The following is a 21,384-nucleotide window of genomic DNA, read 5'->3' as shown; positions in this document are numbered from 1 at the left end:
TCTGCATCTAGAGCAGGGGTCTCAAAGTCCCTCCTTGAGGGCCACAATCCAGTCGGGTTTTCAGGATTTCCCCAATGAATATGCATGAGATCTATGTGCAATCCACTGCTTTCAATGCATATTCGTTGGGGAAATTCTGAAAACCCGACTGGATTGCGGCTCTCAAGGAGGGACTTTGAGATCCCTGATCTAGAGAGATCCACTTGTCTCAGGCTTTTCTAGAATTCTGTTACTGTTGTGTCCCCTCCACCTTCACCGGGAGACTGTTCCATGTATTTCAAGCATCTTTCTATGAGGAAAAGCTTCTCAGATGTTCTCTTGAGCTTCATTTTCTAAGCTCTTATTCCAGAGCATTCTTGACAGTCCACGAAGATCAACTCAGGAGCAACATTAGGTAACATTTCTTTACAGGAAAGATACTGGGTGCATGGAATGGGCTCCAAGATTATTGGTTCAAAGGACAAAGAAAGACAGGAATAGACTGAACAAGACATATGGCCACAGTAGAGAATGGCATGGGGATAAATGTTTCCCCATCTCTGCAGGAACTCAACTTCCCCATCCCGTCACCGTGAGTTTTGTCGCTGTCCCTGCCCTATTCCTGTAAGCTCTGCCTTAACCGCACAAGCCTCAAACACTTATGATTTTAAAGGATTTGAGGCTTGTGCAGATGAGGACGGAGCTTAGGCATTGGTGGAATGAGGCATTATGACATCACAATCTGAGCTCTAGAATGTTGCTACTTATGATTTTAAAGTGTTTGAGGCTTGTGCAGATGAGGACAGAGCTTAGGCATTGGTGGAATGAGGCATTATGACATCACAATCTGAGCTCTAGAATGTTGCTACTTATGATTTTAAAGTGTTTGAGGCTTGTGCAGATGAGGACGGAGCTTAGGCATTGGTGGAATGAGGCATTATGACATCACAATCTGAGCTCTAGAATGTTGCTACTTATGATTTTAAAGGGTTTGAGGCTTGTGCAGATGAGGACAGAGCTTGCGGGAATGGGGCAGAGAAAGGAAAAGAACTCGACGGGACGGGAAAATGAGTTCCTGCAGGGATGGGGAAAAATTTGTCCCTGTGTCATTCTCTAGGCCACAGTGTAGCAAAAAGACATCAGGTTCAGACTGGCATACAGGTACATAGTAATAGATACAATATATATGGACAGACTGAGAGACACATGAATAGACTGAAGCAAAGCAACAGCGAGACAAACAGGAGCAGACTGACAGACACAGCAATAGCACAACAGAGAGATTTATAGACACTGACTGACAAGACACAGCAATAGAACAAGGTTATTTGGTGCATCATGATGAAACTTTGATAAATATGCATCACTTTATACGAGTATCACCCTACCTTCCAGGGGCATAAGCTTAATACCTGATTTATAATAAAGATCTCTGTCCTGATGGCGACTTATTGATCATTAGTGCACTCCTCCTGCCTTGAATCATAGTAGATGATGGCAGATAAAGACCCAAATGGTCCATCCAGTCTGCCCAACCTGATTCAATTTAAATTTTTTAATTTTTTTTCTTAGCTATTTCTAGGCAAGAATCCAAAGCTCTACCCGGTACTGTGCTTGGGTTCAAACTACCGAAATCTCTATTAAAACCTACTCCAGCCCATCTATACCCTCCCAGCCATTGAAGCCCTCCCCAGCCCATCCTCCACCAAACGTCCATACACAGACACAGACCGTGCAAGTCTGCCCAGTACTGGCCTTAGTTCAATATTTAATATTATTTTCTGATTCTAGATCCTCTGTATTCATCCCGCGCTTATAGTAACATAGTAGAGATAAATCCTGGACTGGTATTTCAGAGCAAATGCAAATCCCAACCACTGCATTTGCAACTCTTGCAAATGGTCGTACCACAAACTTAATGCTATTAAACATGGGATTTATAATATGCTGCAGACTGGAAGATGCTTTAGCATTTGGATTCATCGCTAGTGTATCTCTCATAAGCTCTGGTGGTACTATTCCGGGAGTGTGGCTTATGAGGTGGAATCCTGCCCCGAATGAGCAACGACAGGTCTCAGAGCTCCGCCAAAGGGAAGAAACTTAGTGTACAAGCATGTGGCAGAATGCTATGTGGTTTTCTTAACCCTTTGTCAAGGAATTGGGAAATAAGTCTGGAAAAAACTAGGGGCTCCTTTTACAAAAGTGCCCTAGCGTTTTTAGCACGCGCACTATAGCACACGCTAGCTGAAAAACTACCGCCTGCTTAAAAGGAGGCGGTAGCAGCTAGCGCGCGTTAATCTGTGCGTTAAGGCCCTAATGCACTTTCGTAAAAGGAGCCCTTTGTCTAAATGTAGTATATGACTGACTGCCAAACATATATCCAGAGCTAGGGCAAAGTTATTAGGCACCTCATGATAAATCACCAGACTCTTCCAATTGACTTGTAGCCCTTCCCCGTCCCCCTCCCAGCAATCATGATCACCACACCACCACTTCTCCCAAAATAATCTAGGTAAAGGGGGGGGGGGGGGATCCAAGATGGCCGCGGTAGCGGTTCACTGAGCTACCGCCCATAGAAGTTTTTCTTTCTAAAGCTCATTTTTGACGTTGTTTCGTCAGAATACATACCCAGCTATGCCGAAGAGGAGAGGTAAGAGCGCCGCTGGAACCTCGCAACACTCCGTAGCAGCTGCCTTCGGTAATATTGAGGACTTGCTGAGGTGGATGCAAGGCATCCCAGTCCCGTCGGTGATGCCCTTACCTGAGACGCTTCCGGGGAAGGGAGTGGAGGCGTCTCTGCGGGCTTTTGAGACCACTTTAAATCCCAATGTAAGAGCACCTCCCCCTAATCCTCAGGCCACCAGCTCCCCGGGGGTTGAGAGGCAGCTGGAAGTCGACTTGCAGTCTCCCTCGGAGGTTGCTGGGGATGGTGAGGCAGATACCGATTCGGGCTCCCAGGTTTTCCAACAGAGCCTGAGTATGGACGAGGATGGAGTAACATCGGGGTCAGAGCCGACCCAGGAGAGAGGAAGAGGAGGGGACCCTTCGGTTGGTGAGCAGAACCTTACATCATTAGACTTGCAATCTCTTAATATTGTAAAACCCCAAGAAGTAACTTTGGACGCTTTGTGGGACTTGGTTGCCAATTTAGTCAGAACTGAGAATATTAATCATTTGCAGATTGAAGAAAAGGTAAAAGAGCCAGAGAAGGAAATTGTTCAAATAAAACAGGACTTTGGTGAATCAAAAATAACAATCCAGAATATTAAAGATGAACTTAAATCTTCTAAACAAATTCAAGAGATATTAATGAAGAACAATGTTAATCTAAGAAGGAAGATAGAGACATTTTAGAATTTCTCCAGGAGTAATAATCTCAGATTGATTAATTTTCCTCGAATTACAACAGTTACCCCACAAGAAATGTTAAAACGTTACCTGCTGGAGATACTAGAAGTGCCTGAAGATTCATTACCTCCATTCACACGCAGGTTTATTACTTGCCAAATAAAAATCTGAATCAACAACAGGAAAGAAACCAAGGACCAATGAATGTATCAGCTTTACTTGAGTTATCAGATAAGGAAATTGCTATATCAGCAACGCTAATAGTGACTTTAGCCCTTACTTTGGACAAAAATTGGCTTTTGAGACTTTTCTTCAAAAATAAAGAAAAAAAGTTTTTGGATTTCAAGATACAAATGTTTCCTGATTTGGCAAGAAACACACAAAAGCGTAGAAAAGAATTTCTCTTATTAAAACCTGGAGTTCTAGCCCATGGGGCGACTTTTTATCTGCATCACCCATGCAAGTGCATAATTCAGTATAATTCTCAGAAATATGTTCTCTTTGAGCCATTCCAGCTGACGGCTTTTCTCTCTTTATCCCGCCTGGAGAAGGAAAAGAAATGAGGGCTATAGAATGTTTTAGACGCCTGTATTTCAGTTAATCATGTATCACGCTTCTTATATAAAATTTTTCCTTATTATTCCTTTTAAATTACATCTTGGATCTTATTGAGGACTTGAGTCGATTAAGCAATACTTACTTCTTATGTATTCTTATAATTTTTCTTTGCTCTAGATCGCTTTCTGTACAATGTTTAATTGTAATGTGGAAACTTATAAAAAAAATTTAAAAAAAATCTAGGTAAAGGGGCTATATGAACTGCCCACCTTCTGCTAAAAGTACCTCCTGTTATTTCTTTGAGTTTATGTGGTTGTCAGGACCTATTGTTTTGTCGCACAGAGAGCCATGCTGAATGGCCCGCGCTGCTCCCGACACTCATAGGAACTCTATGAGCGTCGGGAGCAGCATAAGCCATTCAGCACAGCTCACCGCACTAAAAACTGCTAGCGCAGTTTAATAGAAGAGGGCGTTAGTCTCTTTAGCAGGAGCGACCTTATGGAATAATTTAACGGGACCATTAAGAGCCCTCTTGGATTTTCAAAAACCACCTTATTCGTGGAAGTATTTAAATGATTGCTTATTTCTGGTCCGTGTAGAATATTTCCACTGACATGTAGGTGACAATGTCAGATAATTGTTTCTGGAGAAACTGATGTCTCTATTGTGTGTTTGTACAAAATTATTGTATGTGCCTGCATTTTATGATTGTATTTTGTAAACCGCCTAGGAATAGGTGGGTAAAAAATTTTTTAAATAAATAAAGGTTGGGCCAGCCATGAACATATATCTCATTTATATGAAGAATTAACAAATAGATCTCATGCATATTTATTGGAGAAATTCTGAAAACCTAATTGAGCTGTGGCCCTCAGGGACCAAGGTTTCTCACTCCTGATCTATTATGTAACTGCTGCATGTCAGTAGGAAGGAAGAAGGAATAGAGAGTGGATAGGCCTTGAAAGTTTATTTGCCACCATGTATAAAGTTTTACAAGGAATGTCCCAGAGAACATAAGAATAGCCTTACTGGGTCAGTCCAATGGTCCATCAAGTCCAGTAGCCTGTTCCCATGGTGGCCAATCCAGGCCACCAGCACCTGGACAAAACCCAAGGAGTAGCACCATTCCTTGCCACCGATTCAGGGCAAGCAGTGGCTTCCCCCACGTCCCTCTCAATAACAGACTATGGACTTTTCCTCCAGGAACTTGTCCAAACTTTTCTTAAAACCGCTCTTACCACAACCTCTGGCAATGCGTTCCAGAGCTTAACTATTCTCTGAGTGAAAAAAATTTTCCTCCTGTGGTTTTAAAAGTATTTCCCTGTAACTTCATCGAGTGTCCCCTAGTCTTTGTAATTTTTGACAGAGTGAAAAATCGATTCATTTGTACCCGTTCTACTCCACTCAGGATTTTGTAGACATCAATCATATCTCCCCTCAGCCATCTCTTTTCCAAGCTGAAGAGCCCTAACCATTTTAATCTTTCCTCATACAAGAGGAGTTCCATCCCCAAGGGCCCTGGTAAGCAGGATCTCAGGGTTAGAAAGAAAGAGAAGGAGAATCTTTATAATTCTTCATAGCTCACCTCCACAAATTCTTCTCCATTGAGTTTCTGTTCCCAGTTATTGATTATCTCTATTTCTCTGGCGTATATCGCTAAAATGGAGAAAAGACAAGGGTCAGGATGCAGTACAGGTAGGCTCAGGAGCCATAACTAGGAACAGGCACAGATAAGTTAAAGAGGGTCAGATGGGGGACAGCACAGACAGGTGGAAAGGGGTCAGCAGCAGGATGAAAAGAATAGGCACAGATAGGCTGATGAGCGTCAGAAGCAGACAAACAGACTCATCCATTCTCAGTCCTTGGGGATTATTGGTTTACTAAAACTAGAAGGAAAGTTGTGATTTTTGCTCTAGAATGACGTAGATCAGTGGCCTCAAACTCGCAGCCCGCCAGGTATGTTTATCATAATCACAAAAGTAAAATAAAACAGTTTCTTGATCATTTGTCTCTTTAGCTATAAATTGCAATATTATTATTAAGACTTAGAAAAGATTTATAAACTATAAAGAGTTTTACCTCATGCAAAATTGTCATTTCTTTAATAAGACATTAGCTATTTTTTCTGCGGCCCTCCAAGTACAGGGATACCTTGGAATCTGAATGCCCCAGTATTCAAACAATTTGGAATCTGAACTAAAAATTCAAGTAAATTTTACCACAGAATCCGAACGCTGCTTTAGAATATTTGTTAATATTTTACCTTAAAATCCAGTGTATTTCCTGTTAAAATTTGAGTTTGTGGGACCCAGGAATGGATTAATCCATTTTCTATTATTTTCAATAGGCAAAATTTTCTTGGAACTTGAATGCTTTGGAACTCAATCAGGATTCTGGAACGGATTAAGTTCGGATTCCAAGGTATCACTGTACCTACAAATCCAAAAGGTGGCCCTGCAAAGGGTTTGAGTTTGAGACCACTGACGTAGATGAATTTCCCTAACTTGTCTGTTGCTGTTTCCATGTTCCCTTTGAGATGTTGCTAACATCTAAATGCCACAACAGCTTCACTTTCCCTATCCTTCTCAAATGTCTCGTCTCACCTTGTGTGCTGTCTGGCAGATTCTGAAAAACAATGTCCTGGAATGACGTGAGGGCACTTTGAATCTACAATTGAAGTGCAAGATTTGAAGAACACATTTATTTTATTTAGATCTATTTTCACTAAAAAGCAGAGCCCTGACAATCTTAAGGTATCAAAGCACAGAAGAGAAATTCAGAGTACAAACTGCAAAGGAACAGAAGAAAAACACAAAGGGCATTCAAGTTCCAGGTAATTCTACTTTAATGATGGATCTGACATGGACCGTGTTATGGCGTCTCCACCTGTGTCAGGGGTCAGAAAGCCTTATAGTTCAGTATAAAAGATCAAAATACCAAAGTCACAATGAAAAAACTGCCCAAACTTGTGGAAAAGGGGCAGCTTAGCTTTTTGTGGCACCAGATCAACCTTTAGACATTAGTATTGACAAATGTTTTTCCATTGTGACCCCCCTTTCATAAATCTTTTGTAATCCGCCTTGAAGCGCAAGGTAATGGCGGAATAGAAGTCTCTAATGTAATATAATGTAATGTAATGTAAAGCATGTTTCTTCTCCATCAGTTTGGGCAAACTTTTTTCACTGTGACTTCGGAATTTGATCTTTTATACTGAACTACATGGGTTTCTGACCCCTAATGCAGGTAGAGACACTGAAATGCAATCCACTGAGGAAAGGCACGAGAGGGGAGATACGATAGAGACGTTTAAATACCTACGTGGTCTAAATGCACATGAGGCGAGTCTCTTTCATTTGAAAGGAAGCTCTGGAATGAGAGGGCATAGGATGAAGTTAAGAGGGGTTCATAGACAACCCCGCGAAAGACAAAGGCGTGCGCTGACAACTGAGCGCAAGACGGAGGCGCGCACCGAAGAAAATTACAGTTTTTAGGGGCTCCGACAGGGGGTTTTGTTGGGGAGCCCCCCCCAGTTTACTTAATAGAGATCGCGTCGGCATTATGGGGGGTTTGGGGGGTTGTAACCCGCCACATTTTACTGTAAACCTAACTTTTTCCCTAAAAACAGGGAAAAAGTGAAGTTTTCAGTAAAATGTGGGGGGTTACAACCCCCCAAACCCCCCACAACGCCCCCACAATGCGGCGCGATCTCTATTAAGTAAAGTGGGGGGGTTCCCCCCCACGCCCCCCCCCCCGTCGGAGCCCTAAAAACAGTATTTTCTGCGGCGTGCGCCTCCGCGCTGCGCTCAATTGTCTGCGCGCGCCTTTGTCCCGGCGCACTTTTGACCTGACACCGTTAAGAGGTGATAGGCTCAAGAGTAATCTAAGGAAATACTTTTTCACATAAAGGATAGTAGATGCATGGTATAGTGTCCCGGAAGAGGTGGTGGAGACATGGGATCTCTTAGGGAGAAGAGGAGATAGTGGATGCTGCAAATGGGCAGACTGAATGGGCCAATTAGCCTTTATGTACCATCATGTTTCTATGTTGGGTCCACTATTAAAGTAGGATTACTCAGAACCTAAAGGTTCTTTGTGCTTTTCTTGTATTCTTAAGGTTTTAGACAGCTGTCCTTCAGGTTGGTGCTAATGTGCCTGTGATGCACTTGTAACCAACTCCACCAGACATATTGTTCCCTCTCCTTAGTCATGCACCCCGCAGTATAAATGTGCAGCTGACAGGTGCTTCCTCCAAAGAACTGAAACATAGCCAAAGAAAGACTGACAGCACATGAGGACTAAAAGCTGATGACTTATTTTTTGAGGGAGTATTCAGTAATTTGACTGAGTGATACTGGCAGACACAATTTAGATTTGGTATCAAGGTGGGAGCCGTGGGGGAGAGGGGAAGCATCTGAGCTCTGGCCCCTGACCTCTAGGTTACAGTGCCATAACTATAAGTGAAAATCCCAAGAACACTCTGCTTAGACTAGTCTTTTAAATAAGACCTAGGGGACTAAGGAAAATTTTATGTGCTTGTAACCTTCTTTCTCTTCTTCTCCTCTTTAGTCTCTGCTTTCTCTTCTGCTTAGTATTTGATGAATGACAGCAGAAAAAAAGCCAAGCAACCCATTTACTCCGCCCAGCTATTTCTGTCTACTTTATGCTGTCGAAATTCAAAGTGGTTTAAATGGCCATATAAATATGGCGTTTGACAACTGGACCCATAAAGGCTTAGAATCACTTGAGTGAAGAATTAAGGACGCCTCAGCCCCACCACTCCACCGCTGTAATTTTTATTTAGTATTACACCGGGAAGGCTGTGTGGTGCCTCATCATCGGCAGTCCATTGGAATTAATTTTTTATTTATTTTTGTTTAAACGTTTTATCTTTTTGCAAATTTTATTAATCCATTACTAATATAAATGTTATATACTAATATAAATGTTATATTAGTAATGGATTAATAAAATTTGCAAAAAGATAAAATGTTTAAACAAAAATAAATAAAAAATTAATTCCAATGGACTGCCGATGATGAGGCACCACACAGCCTTCCCGGTGTAATACTAAATAAAAATTACAGCGGTGGAGTGGTGGGGCTGAGGCGTCCTTAATTCTTCACTCAAGTGATTCTAAGCCTTTATGGGTCCAGTTGTCAAAAGACATTGAATTGTGATTCAGGTATACTGGACTTTATTGTCTATACAAAAAAAAGCCAGCGTTATCAATACTAGCATATAAATATGGCGGCAGATAAAGGCCAAATGGCCCATCTAGTCTGCCCATCTCCGAGAGATTCCACTTGCCTATCCCAGGCCCTCTTGAATTCAGACACAGTCTCTGTTTCCACCACCTCTTCCGGGAGACTGTTCCACACATCTACCACCCTTTCTGTAAAAGAGTATTTCCTCAGAATACTCCGGAGCCTATCACCTCTTATCTTCATCCTATGCCCTCTCATTGCAGAGTTTCCTTTCAAATGAAAGAGACTCGACTCATGCACATTTATATTGCGTAGGTATTTAAACATCTCTATCATATCTCCCCTCTCCTGCCTTTCCTCCAAAGTATACAGATTGAGATCTTTAAGTCTATCTCCATACGCCTTATCACGAAGATCGCACACCATTTTAGTAGCCTTCCTCTGGACCGACTCCATCCATTTTATATCTTTTTGAAGGTTGCAGCCTCCAGAATTGTACACAATGTTCTAAATGAGGTCTCACCAGAGTCTTACACAGAGACATCAAAACCTCCTTTTTCCTACTGGCCATACCTCTCCCTATGCACCCTAGCATCCTTCTAGCTTTTGCCATCACCTTTTCAACCTGTTTGGCCACCTTAAGATCATCACATACAATCACACCCAAGTCCCGCTATTCCATCGTGCACATAAGTTCTTTACCCCCTAAACTGTACCGTTCCCTCTGGTTTTTGCAGCCCAAATGCATGACCTTGCATTTCTTAGCATTAAATTTTAGCTGCCAAATTTCAGACCATTCTTCAAGCTTCACCAAGTCTTTCTTCATGTTATTCACACCATCCGGTGTGTCTACTCTATTGTAGATTTTGGTATCATCCGCAAAGAGGCAAATCTTACCCGACAACCCTTCAGCAATATCATTTATAAAAATGTTATAAAGAACAGGCCCAAGAACAGAACTTTGAGGCACACCACTAGTAGCATCCCTTTCCTCAACGTGATCTCCATTGATCACTAACCTCTGTTGCCTTCCACTCAACCAGTTCCTGACCCATCCCACTTTGGGACCCATCACGAGGGCACTCAGTTTATTTATAAACATCTGTGTGGAACACTATCAAAGGCTTTGCTAAAATCTAAATACAGCACATCTAGCGCAATCCCTCTATCCAATTCTCTGGTCACCCAGTCAAAAGAAATGATCAGATTTGATAGGCAAGACCTACCTCTAGTGAATCCATGTTGCCTCCGGTCCTGTAATCCATAGGATTCCAGAAACTTGACCATTCTCTGTTTTAAAACGTGTTAATTTGCTTACCAGAGAAGTCAGACTTACTGGCCTATAATTCCCTATTTCTTCCTTACTTCCAGTTATGTGGAGAGGGACAACATTCACCCTTGTCCAGTCCTCCGGTACCACTCCTGACTCTAGAAACACGTTGAAAAGGTCAGTCAGCGGAGCTACCAGAACTTCTCTAAGTTCCTTCAGCACCCTCGGATGTACACCATTTGCCCCATCGCTTTGTCTACCTTTATTTTAGCTAGCTCCTCGCGAACACAACTCTCTGAAAGTCGATCAGGGTCTATTACTCCTCCATCCCTATTCACGTTTGTCTTCTGCGGTCCTGCTCCTGGTGCTTCAGCCATGAACAACAGAACAGAAATATTTGTTAAGCAGCTTCTACGTATTCCTTCCCTTCACCATGATGGGCTCCTGGCTGGTTAAATCACTTATGCACATCTATCTGGCGTTATTCAGTGGCACTTAACCAAATAGTGCCATTGAATATCCCCTTTAATTACTTAAGCCGGAACCAGCTAGTTTTGTGGTGATCTGGAGGGTGGAATTAGGGTGGGACAGAAACTTCACTAGTTAGCGGCAATCACTGACGTAATGAGGGTTGGAAGTGCTCAGGGTGGTGGCATCCCCTTTGCCCTCTTCTCTACCCCCCATCTTTCTCTGCACCCCTGATGTGTGTATGCCCCTTCTCCCACACCTGTTTAGCTTCTCACGCTGGCTCTCTCTCTGACATCACTTCCTAGTTGTGGGATCTGGAAGTAACATCAGAGGGGAGCGCCAAGGATGGCATGAGCAACAGATTGGAGTTGCTGCTCATGCTGGCATAGAGCTAGAGATACATTGGGTGGGGGGGAAAGTGAAGGCACGTGCGCTGTGGGGGAGGAATGGGAAGAAGTAGGGGGGGTGGAGAGGAGAAGAGGTGCCGACGCCCCTAACAAGATGGTATCTAGGGTGATCCTCCCCCATCTCTCCTTACCACACCACTGGTGGCAATTTTCAGTCAGCTGACCAGCTAAATAATTGCATAAAGTTAGGACACCATCACCCCTCCCCCTTTTACAAAACCACGATAGTGGTTTATAGCACAAGCCAGCACACTGAATGCTCTGCGCTTCTCCTGACACTCATAGGAACTCTATGAGCGTCTGGAGTAGTGCAATGCATTCAGCATGCCAGCCTGCGCTAAAAACCGCTATCGTGTTTTTTAAAAAAAGGGGGGGGGGGAGGTATGTGTGGCAAGTTAAATGACACCAGTGCTCAGTTATCTTCTGGGTTCTATTCTATTCTTATTTATTTATACACTTACTCCTTTATATTCGCGGTTTCATGGTCTGCGGTTTCGGTTATTCATGGTTTTTTGATCGAAGGCCCCGCCCCCAAATTTACATCACAGGAAATCGCTGCTTCCAGCGTTGCACAGAGAAAATTGCTGCGCCCAGCTGCACTTTCTTCATTGGAACAGGTCAGGTTATTCGCGGTTTTGTGTCTTTTGGGGGGTTTACAGAAAAACCGCAAATAACATACGAAAAGTTATTTGTGGTTTTCCTCTATTCGCTGCCTTGCCGTTCCCCTATCACCGCGAATGCTGAGGGGGAAGTGTACTCCAATCTAGTCTCATAATAGATTCTAGGTGGATAGCAAACAATTTAAAAGACATTGTATCAAACAAATTATTCCATTATCATCTTTTAAAAATAAAAGCAAATTTTAAACAATTTTCTAAAAATATGATAAGAAATTTTTCTTGACTCTGTTGGAAGATCATTCCCAAGCTTATTCCCTATAAACCCAAAGGTTTCAAACAACCATGTGAACTTATTAAGTAGCTAAGCTTTAACGACTGTTTATATTGGGAATGAACCCTATTTACTGGAAAAATTATATATCTCACTAAGCTTTCTGGGCCTATTCCCTATAATAATTTATACATTAGTCTAACCAGCTTAAAATTAACTCTCTTTTCAATTCTCAACCAATATAATTGATTCAAAAGAGGTATAACCCGGTTATATTGAAATGAAACAAAAAGTGTGGAATAACTTATAAATTCCATGGCTCCACATCATTCTCTTTTTGGTTGGGATGAAGACTTTTCAGTGGCCTCTCGTAAGTAGATGGCCAGACCTACAAAGTCTCCTACATTGAACATGGAGCCTTCTTGCTCAAAATCGGAAGCTCCTGCAGAATATGGGAGACTCGAGAGCCAGTCAATTGTTTCTCTGCCTACACATGCCCATGAGCATCTTCAGACCTCACATCCAACACTTCCTGCTGCAAGATTGACAGACTAAAAGCATGGGCAGCGAGTTCGAGTTTGCAGTGGTAGTACAGGTAGAGAAATGTGTCAGAGGAGGTTTATGGGGGCAGGCCATTGGCAGAATAGCACTGGGCAGGAACTGAGTTGGGGGTGGGGCCAAAATCTCCTGTTTAATAATTGGTCCCCCTTGTGTAACCCAGCTGCCATTTGTGAAGTCTCTCTCCTTATCCAGGCAAATTTTGTTGTCTTCCTCTTTTGTAGTCTGCTTCTGTTTTCTAAAGCCGAATCTTAGCCTACCTTGATGTGAACTTTTGGGAGTGTATTTTTTTTTTTTTTTTGAGAATGAAGCCAAATTATATACTTCAGGGGATGTCCAGCTTCAGCCCTTGAGAGCTGCAATCCAGTCAGATTTTCAGGATTTTCACAATGAAAATGCATGAATCTATTGCCATACAATGAAAGCAGTAAATGCAAATAGATCTCATGCATATTCATTAGGGAAATCCTGAAAACCCAACTGGCTTACAACCCTCAAGAATCAAGGTTAGATGGGCTTGACCTTTAAGCCTTGAAGTTACCACTTAGCTCAAAAATATTTCAAGCAAAATTTGAAGAGGAATTACAATTGGTAGTGGAATTCTCCCAGTGACATCCAGTGTCCAGTCCTGGAACTGCAGACCTAAAGCTTCCTTCTTCTTGTTTCGTAGTTCAGTTTCGATCCTTTCAGTCTCTTCTCTTAACTGTTGGGTTTCCTTAATCTTTTCCTTCAGCTGGGTCAACCTGAGAGGATGGAGAACAGTACTCAGGGACATCATGAGTATCTCAGTAACTAGCTCTCCTAACACTGACATTTTCAGGAGGTCAGAAATTCTAAGTAGCACATCAAGAACCTAATGTATTCACCTTACAAAAATGGAGTTTTAATTATAGTGAACAATTATGTCAAGAAACTGTCTATAAGATCTTAACAGCTGGGAATGGAAATTCTGCCATCTACTGGAATTAGAGAATGACACGGGAAAAAAAATTATCACTGTCCCTGCCCCATCCCTGCAAGCTCGTTCCCCATCCCCGCCCTGCAAACTGTCAGATCCCACCCGCACAAGCCTCAAATAGTTATGATTTTATACTAAACCTATTTTAATAAAGTATAAAAAGAGACTATTCTGTACAATTGTCATTTTATAAACACAAATAATACAGAGCGAGGATCAACAAAACCCCTGTCTCCCCTCCCTTTCACAAATATCCCCCCACTATTGTGAAAACTGAACAAACCAAATTACTATAGAATGCTACTTCAGTCACACATGGCAGGAATAGTGTTAGGGGAGTGCAACTAGGGCAACTGCCCCCTGGTCAGAGAGAGTGAGCCCTAAGCCAGCTGGAAGCTAAAGAAGCACAGCCTGGATTTTGCGGTCCCCAGTTATGTCTAATACCAGTTTTAGCAGGATACATATTTCAAATCTGAAATATTCTAATCACAAAATATAAAATAAATTAATTTTTTTCTACCTTGTGTTTGGTAATTTTATTCTTCAAATCACATTGGTCTCAGGTTTTGGTTTTGGGCTCCTTCTGTCTTCATCGTGGCATGGCTGGCTCCTGAAGTTAAGAGGAGCTGGGGAGGAGATGCCGAGTCTGAAACGGGTGCAATTTTTTTTACCACAGGAGCAAGACTTTTCACCGCTTCCACAGGGCGGTGAAAGATCTTGCCTCCATTCCTGCGGTAAACCAGTTGCAAATGTCCCCATTACTGCGGATTTACTGTGGTGACCACGGTTTACTGCGGTACACGGTCCCCGTGTTATTCTCTAACTGGAATGTTACAAAGCAACATTTTAGACTTTCTATCAAAAACACTTTCTTCATCTTGTAAAACCATACTAACAAGAATAAAGTTTGCCCTGACCACTCTTCTGATTAAGCTGTACCTCGTGGAGGGGCAGCGTGTGTGTATGGAAGATACCTATATTGTTTCTGCCTGTGCTGTACATCTTCTGTGGAAAAGAGGCATGTGCGTGTGTGCGCACAAAGCTTGCTCTACTGCTGTCTGTGCTGTACTGTCCGTCATAGAAACTAATGCTCCTTTCATGTTCACTGCGTAGAGAGCATTTCTTTTAGAATCCTAAGTGGTGGGTGGATTAAGATATTGCAGAAGTCATAAGAGAGAAGATGGGCATGAGTGTCTAATTGTGGATACCCTGCTCAGAAAGTGCAGCTAAGCAATATCTGATCGCACTCACCTGCTGAGTTTTACTTTCTGGGTCAGAGACTTAAGACTCTGTATCACCTGCTGCATCCCCCTCACATAAGGAGATGGTTGAGAACAATAATGAAACTGAGGGTTGTTCCTCATAAGATACTGTCCCAGAAAATTAAGTGGGTTAAACTTCAACTGGCCTCCTTCCTTTTCCAACAGCTTCCTTGTCTCTACTTCCTTCAAAAGTTTTTCTATTCCTGGAATAACAGTCGGCATCAATTTCTCAAGTAAATAGACCCTGGTGTCCACTGTCAGTTTGTCTTCATTGAGCCATTCTTTTGCTACCACGTCTGGTGGATCTTTCTTGTTCGCCTTCTCATCCTTCTCTTTCCGAATATCCATCTTCTCTAAACTGTTTTGCTGCATGTTTAGCACTCTCTGCTGTACCTTTTCAAAGAAGGCGGCTTTCCACAGACCGTCCTGTTTCTGGGTGAAGACACTACTTTCCGCCATAGCTGTATCATTCCTATTATCGTGGACTTTCCGAGTCTGTTCTGTTTCTCGTTGATGATGAGCCATCTTTTGTTCTAAAACTGAGGCACCACAAACAAATGTGATCAATACATAGAACAAAAATTAATGTTGGAACCCAGATATGTGACAATATCCAGGATAAGCACAACTCAGTATGACTACACCAGGGTAATTTCTCTTGATTCTGTTTCTTTTCACAGATTTGTGATGTCATAACTGTACTTTCAATCTACCATTCCAACCTACATATTAAGTCACAAAACAGTCTCATTGCCCAATCAGATTGCAGCTTTTATCCCTTAGCATCTATGGCTGAACAATAATAGCCATTGGTTGAGAAGCTGTAAAATCAGGGCGTTTTTATTTATTTTTTTCATTTTTCACAATCATTACAAAATTACTCTTATCTTAAAAATACAGAAAGGAAACAAGAAAATATATAATTTCTTCCTTTGATCACTATAAAAGGAGAGGGAGTGAACACTGAATTAGAGGAGAAAATGAAGAAACCCATCTTAACTCTCAACAGAGCGCAAAAGGCTTAGCACAGATGATCATTCCCACTGACTTCCTCAAATCATTTTCTTCAAAAGAATCTAGGAAAGCTCTTAATTGCTCTGGGGTAAAGAAAACACATTTTAGACCTGCTAATTTAACAATACATTTACCACCCCCACTCCACCCCCCCCCCCTTTTATGAAAATGCATTAACGTTTTTTATTGACGGCTTTAGTGGTAAAAGTTCCAACGTTCATAGGAATGCGCTTCCAGGAGAGGTGATAGGACAGAGTACAATATTGGATTTCAAAAAGGGATTGGATGACTTCCTGAAGGAGAAAGGGATTACAGATAGAGGGTTACTATACAGGGTACTTCAGGATTAGGGTATGAACAATTTAGGTGGTGGAGAACTTACAGGTCATGGACCTGGGGGGCCGCCGCAGGAGTGGACTGCTGGGCACGATGGATCCCTGGTCTGACCCGGTAGAGGCAATGCTTATGTTCTTATGTTTTCCGCCACGGCCAGCAATAAAAAAAACCAAACCTAACACAGCTTTATAAAAGAGGGAGGGGGGAGAACATAGGTAAGCTAAAAAAAAAAAAAAAAAAAAAAGTAGCAGGGCTTTTTATTTATTTATTAGCATTTTTAATACAATACAAGCAATATAGCTTTACAGGAATTATGAAAAAAGAATCCAAACCAATTAAACAATTGGATTTTTAAATCTAACCCAAAGGGAACAAATCTTGTTTAATCATAGTCCACTAAACTGAAAAAGAGAGTCAAGAACGAAAACTCTCCCAGGTTAAGAGATAATTGTATAAAAAAAGAAAACGTAGAGGAAATAAAGCATTATTGCTTCGGGTTATATTATTCTACAGACACGAGTTACATTGGACCAGGGCTTTTTTCTAAGAGGTACTGAGCCATTGCCTTCTTTAATTGACACCTCTAATGCCCTTACCGTATGAAACATTATCTTCATTTCTGCTTTGGTTATCAGATGGGATCCCCCCTTCCTTTTGTATTTCCCCTATATGACTCGCTTTCCTATTTTATAATGTACTTCTTTTCCTTAATCCTATCGTTCCAGTAGGTCCTGTATGTTTTAATGTATGTTACCCTATTTTACTATTTGGCACTCAAAGGCACTCAGAGCAAGAAGATGTATGACAATCTATTAGTGACGCAAGCAGCGAAACTTGACCATACCATCTCCAACCTGCTGATAACAACGAGTAACTTCAAATCTTTCCGAAAAGAAATCAAAACTCTGCTATTCAAAAAATTTATCCAGATGTCTTAACTCTAACCCTGGTCTTCCTCTTCTGTGTAAATTCCCCCTTAAACCTTTCTTCCTCTCCCGTTATTCTTTCTCCTCAAAGTCTCAACCAGGTCAATTTACTGGAATTGTCCAGCCACCTTTTTGTAATCCATAACCCTAAATTGCAATTTTCCTGGAAATGCCTAATAGTCTCTTTTGTAATCCGTCCTATAATTGCATGTAAACAGCTCCCCAAATTGTAAATCTACTGGATTAGTCCAGTCATCTTTTCTGTATACAATACTCTAAATTGTAATTCTCCTGAAAATGTCCAGTTGTTTCTTTTGTAATCCACCCAGAACTGCAAGGTACGGGTAGAATAGAAGTCAGTAATGTAATGTAAAGTAATATTATGCACAAACCGCTTAGAAGACTGAAAGGCGGTAGATCAATTTTTTATTAAACTTGAAACTTGAACTTGAACACATTCACCCCAAGTATTAATTAATTAATTTTATTTATTTTTAAAATTTCTATACCATTTTTATCCAGAACGGTTTACAAAAAGTTACATACATCAAATATTATTTTAAAAAAATCAAAACAAGATAGGAATCTTTACATAAGGTCAATTGCTCAAAGAAATTTATCTACAAATAGTTGAGTTTTTTTACATTTTCCTAAATGAATTCCTGTCTCTACATTTTCAAATTTGACCAACAAGGCTATTCCACAACTTCTGCACATGTGAAAGTCATGGCATTCGTTTCCACATATTTAGGATTAGGCGCCTTCGCTGAACTTTTGGAGCGCAATGATCTTAATGGTTCATACCCAGGCTCTGCACACCAATTCTGTCTTGCCATAGATTCTGTGGCTGGTTGCAGAGGACCTGCCTATTGTGGGGAGGATCCCTCAGTGATGATCTCACCCTGAAGGATGGCCTGGCATATGCTAGAAAAAAAATGCACCATGTAAAAGCATCGCCTTTATGATTTCAGTGTAGATTTCTTGGCTTCTTTTTGTCTAAACTCCAAATGCAGAGTGTGGGTCAATATAAGATGATGGGTAAATGTCTTGTCTCCATACTTCTACCAGGGCCAATAATTACCAAAGCAAAAACATAGACACCCCGTTACCCAGGTCCAGGATGGAGATTTTTTGGCCAATCGTGGTTTTAAACTTATATTCCAAAGCAGTGGAAGATTTATAGTACCTGATCCTGCCCATTACAAGAATGAGGTGGTCAGAAATTCAGGGTCTTCCAAAATCTCCAGCCTGGAAATGGGTAACTTGGCATCTCTGCAAAATTATTAAACCTATTGTGAAAAAAATGTTTGAATAGTCTAGGCCAGGGGTGGGCAACTGCGGTCCTCAAGGGCCAGAATCCAGTCGGGTTTTCAGGATTTCCCCAATGAATATGCATGAGATCTATCTGCATGCACTGCATATTCATTGGGGAAATCCTGAAAACCCGGCCCTCGAGAACCAGAGTTACCCACCCCTGGCCTAGGCCCTAGGCAAAGAGCTGCTCTTTTCAGAGAAGTGCAGTGGCTGTGCAAGTCCCGACAACCTTGTGGGGCATCTCAAACCCAGACTGCTTTTAGCTTGAGAAAATCACTGGACAGAAAGCTAAATTTACGCTTTCTTAAATGTTCCAGTGTGTGCTTCTAGGAAGGTGTAACAACTCTAGTTGTACTATGGAAATCATTAATGCCAGTATCAGTAAGAACTGAGATCATTACTTCTGTCAGAAAAACACTGGGCCATTGTCCCTTCCCCTTTCACTTTTCATGAATTGTCCTTGAACCTCTGATGCTCTGACTTTGCTATACTACCCCACAGGCACTGGGCCTGGCACTGACTTCCTGTGTTTCAGAATGTCTCTGCCTGCACCTTGCTGCCCTAGGGCTTAAAGGAAAGAATAATTTTGGTTGTGGAATCTGCAGAGCACCTCCTCACTTACCTTCATTATAGTCACCAGTACATATTTCTCTTTGTGACCTCAACCAGCAGTAATTTAATGTGCAGCCATCTGTTCTTAGTTAATAAACAAAACCCATGTAGTTAAAAAGGCTGGATCTCTGAAGCCAGGCTGCCACTTTTCCTCCTGTGTGTTTGGAAGAGCAGGTTGCTAAGCAGTAATCCTAGAGTACAGCTTGTCACTGCCTAACTTGTTGGCCAGCTCTAAATAACCTGCTGGTGGCTGCTTTCCTTTTCTTCTCTCAAGCAAGCCTCATTTAAACCCTCTATTGTAAAGCTTTTGAGAATCAGCAAAGAAAAGAAGTGACACAATGATGCAGCAGCTTCACAAGTGTTCAGTATCATTCAGTGGACGAGAAGTCTCTTGGTACTCAGTAGTAGGGCTCTGGTCATATGTTAGATCAGGGGTGTCAAAATCCCTCCTCGAAGGTCACAATCCAGTCGGGTTTTCAGGATTTACCCAATGAATATGCAAGAGACCTATTAGCTTACAATGAAAGCAGTGCATGCAAATAGATCTCATGCATATTCATTGCAGAAATCCTGAAAACCCGACTGGATTGCAGCCCTCAAAGAGGGACTTTAACACCCCTGCGTGAAATATAGATATCTATATGCTGTCCTTGAGCCCTCTATAGATATTTGCTTCCAGAGCTGCAAAGATACTCAGTTTAATCAGGTCCATATCCACAATCTCTTCATAGAGGTGGTTAATAAATCCCACCAAATAAATAAATACATAAACTCAGCCTGGTTTTTAGAATTTCCATAATGAATATGTATGAAATGTGGACAGCTGCAAAGTGATGCACATTGGGAAGAATAACCCAAATCACAGTTACCAAATGAGCTAGTGCCCAAGAAAAAGATTTGGGTGTCATTGTAAACAATACGATGAAACCTTCTGCCCAATGTGTGGCGGCAGCCAAAAAAGCAAACAAGATGCTAGGAATTAGTCCAAAAAGGGATGGTTAACAAGACTAAGAATATTATAATGCCTCTGTATCGCTCCATGGTGCAGCCTCAACTGGAGTATTGCGTTCAATTCTGGTCTCCTTATCTCAAGAAAGATATAGTGACGCAAGAAAAGGTTCAAAGAAGAGCGACCAAGATGGTAAAGGGGATGGAACTCCTCTTGTATGAGGAAAGACTAAAATGGTTAGGGCTCTTTAGCTTGGAAAAGAGACATCTGAGGGGAGATATGATTGAAGTCACTCTTTGGGTTTTTGCCAGGTCCTGGTGACCTGGATTGGCCACCGTGAGGATGGGTTACTGGGTTTGATGGACCATTGGTTTGACCCAGTAAGGCTATTCTTATGTTCTTATAAGGCCCCTTTTACAAAGCCGTGGTAATGATTCTCCTGCGGCAAATGCACCAATACCCAGTGCTTTTGCTATTGGGGAATCACTATTGCAGTTTTGTAAAAGGACCTCACAGTATGAAAATCCTGAAAACCAGGCTGGGTTGTGGACTTCAAGGACTGGATTTGAGGACCCCTGCACTAACGTGACTAGCCCAAAAACAATCCTCCAGATCTGCTGACTTTACTGGAGAAAATCGGAGATGGCGCCGGGTTAGGTTGCTGTTGTGGTACCTCCCGCCTTTTTCTTTGTTTGTATTTTTGTGGGGGGTTTTTTGTTTCTTTTTTTATTTAATTTGGTTTTATTTGGTTTTATTATCTACATTTATACTCCTGTAACATTCTTTTCTAATTTTTTTTCATTTTTGTTGATCTTGTTGTTTTAAATTTGGAGCCTGCTGTCTTTTCTTGACGGTTTGGCCCGCATGCAACGGTCATGGTGGCCTTCTCCTGTGGTCGGGGTCGGAGGTTGGTGGCGACTGGGGTTTAGCGGCGGGTCGTTCTCCGCAGCAACAGCAGCAGCCAAGAGACTTCGGTCGCCTGAACCGCAGTACCTGTCGCCCAGACCCGAACACAGCGGCGAGCTGAGGCTGAACAGCTCTGACAGGAGTCACCTGCTGAGCTGCGGCGGCGGGGGCTTAGGAAGCGCTGGCTTCAGTGGACTGCCGAGACAGGAGATGGCCGGTCCCCCGGCCCTGGGAGGCTCCGCCTCACCCCAATGTCCGGCTTCAGCACTCCGTGGTCGGTGCAGTCCTCTTCGCCGCCTCCACCTGTCTCCTGCGCACCTGGCTCCAGCGGTGGCGGCCTGCCCGGCCCGGAGTCTGGGAATTTCTGCCCCAGAGTCCCATCGTCCATCAGCCCGGCTTTTCTCCAGAGCTTCTCGCCGGTGTC

At 42.2% G+C, this 21,384-nt stretch overlaps 1 protein-coding gene across 3 annotated transcripts in view; it reads right to left on the bottom strand.

Moving 5' to 3' along the window:
• The window catches only part of EFCAB5 (EF-hand calcium binding domain 5), a 98,329-nt gene extending 79,078 nt beyond the window's left edge, over window positions 1-19,251 (bottom strand). For 2 of the 3 annotated variants that reach the window (XM_033921236.1, XM_033921238.1), the window contains exons 1-5: window positions 19,116-19,251; window positions 14,893-15,442; window positions 13,270-13,426; window positions 6,489-6,552; window positions 5,471-5,541 (exon numbers count right to left, since the gene is read on the bottom strand). In XM_033921236.1, the coding sequence (XP_033777127.1) occupies window positions 5,471-5,541; window positions 6,489-6,552; window positions 13,270-13,426; window positions 14,893-15,428 (828 nt within the window). In that variant the 5' untranslated portion in view covers window positions 15,429-15,442; window positions 19,116-19,251. The remainder of the gene's footprint in view (window positions 1-5,470; window positions 5,542-6,488; window positions 6,553-13,269; window positions 13,427-14,892; window positions 15,443-19,115) is intronic. The other variant, XM_033921237.1, reaches the window with a different exon arrangement.
• Between the last annotated feature and the right edge of the window lie 2,133 nt (window positions 19,252-21,384).

The sequence above is a fragment of the Geotrypetes seraphini genome, chromosome 15 (assembly GCF_902459505.1).
Source record: "Geotrypetes seraphini chromosome 15, aGeoSer1.1, whole genome shotgun sequence".
Taxonomy (NCBI): domain Eukaryota; kingdom Metazoa; phylum Chordata; class Amphibia; order Gymnophiona; family Dermophiidae; genus Geotrypetes; species Geotrypetes seraphini.
Note: the sequence above shows the minus strand (reverse complement) of the source record. Positions and strands in the feature narration are given on the sequence as shown.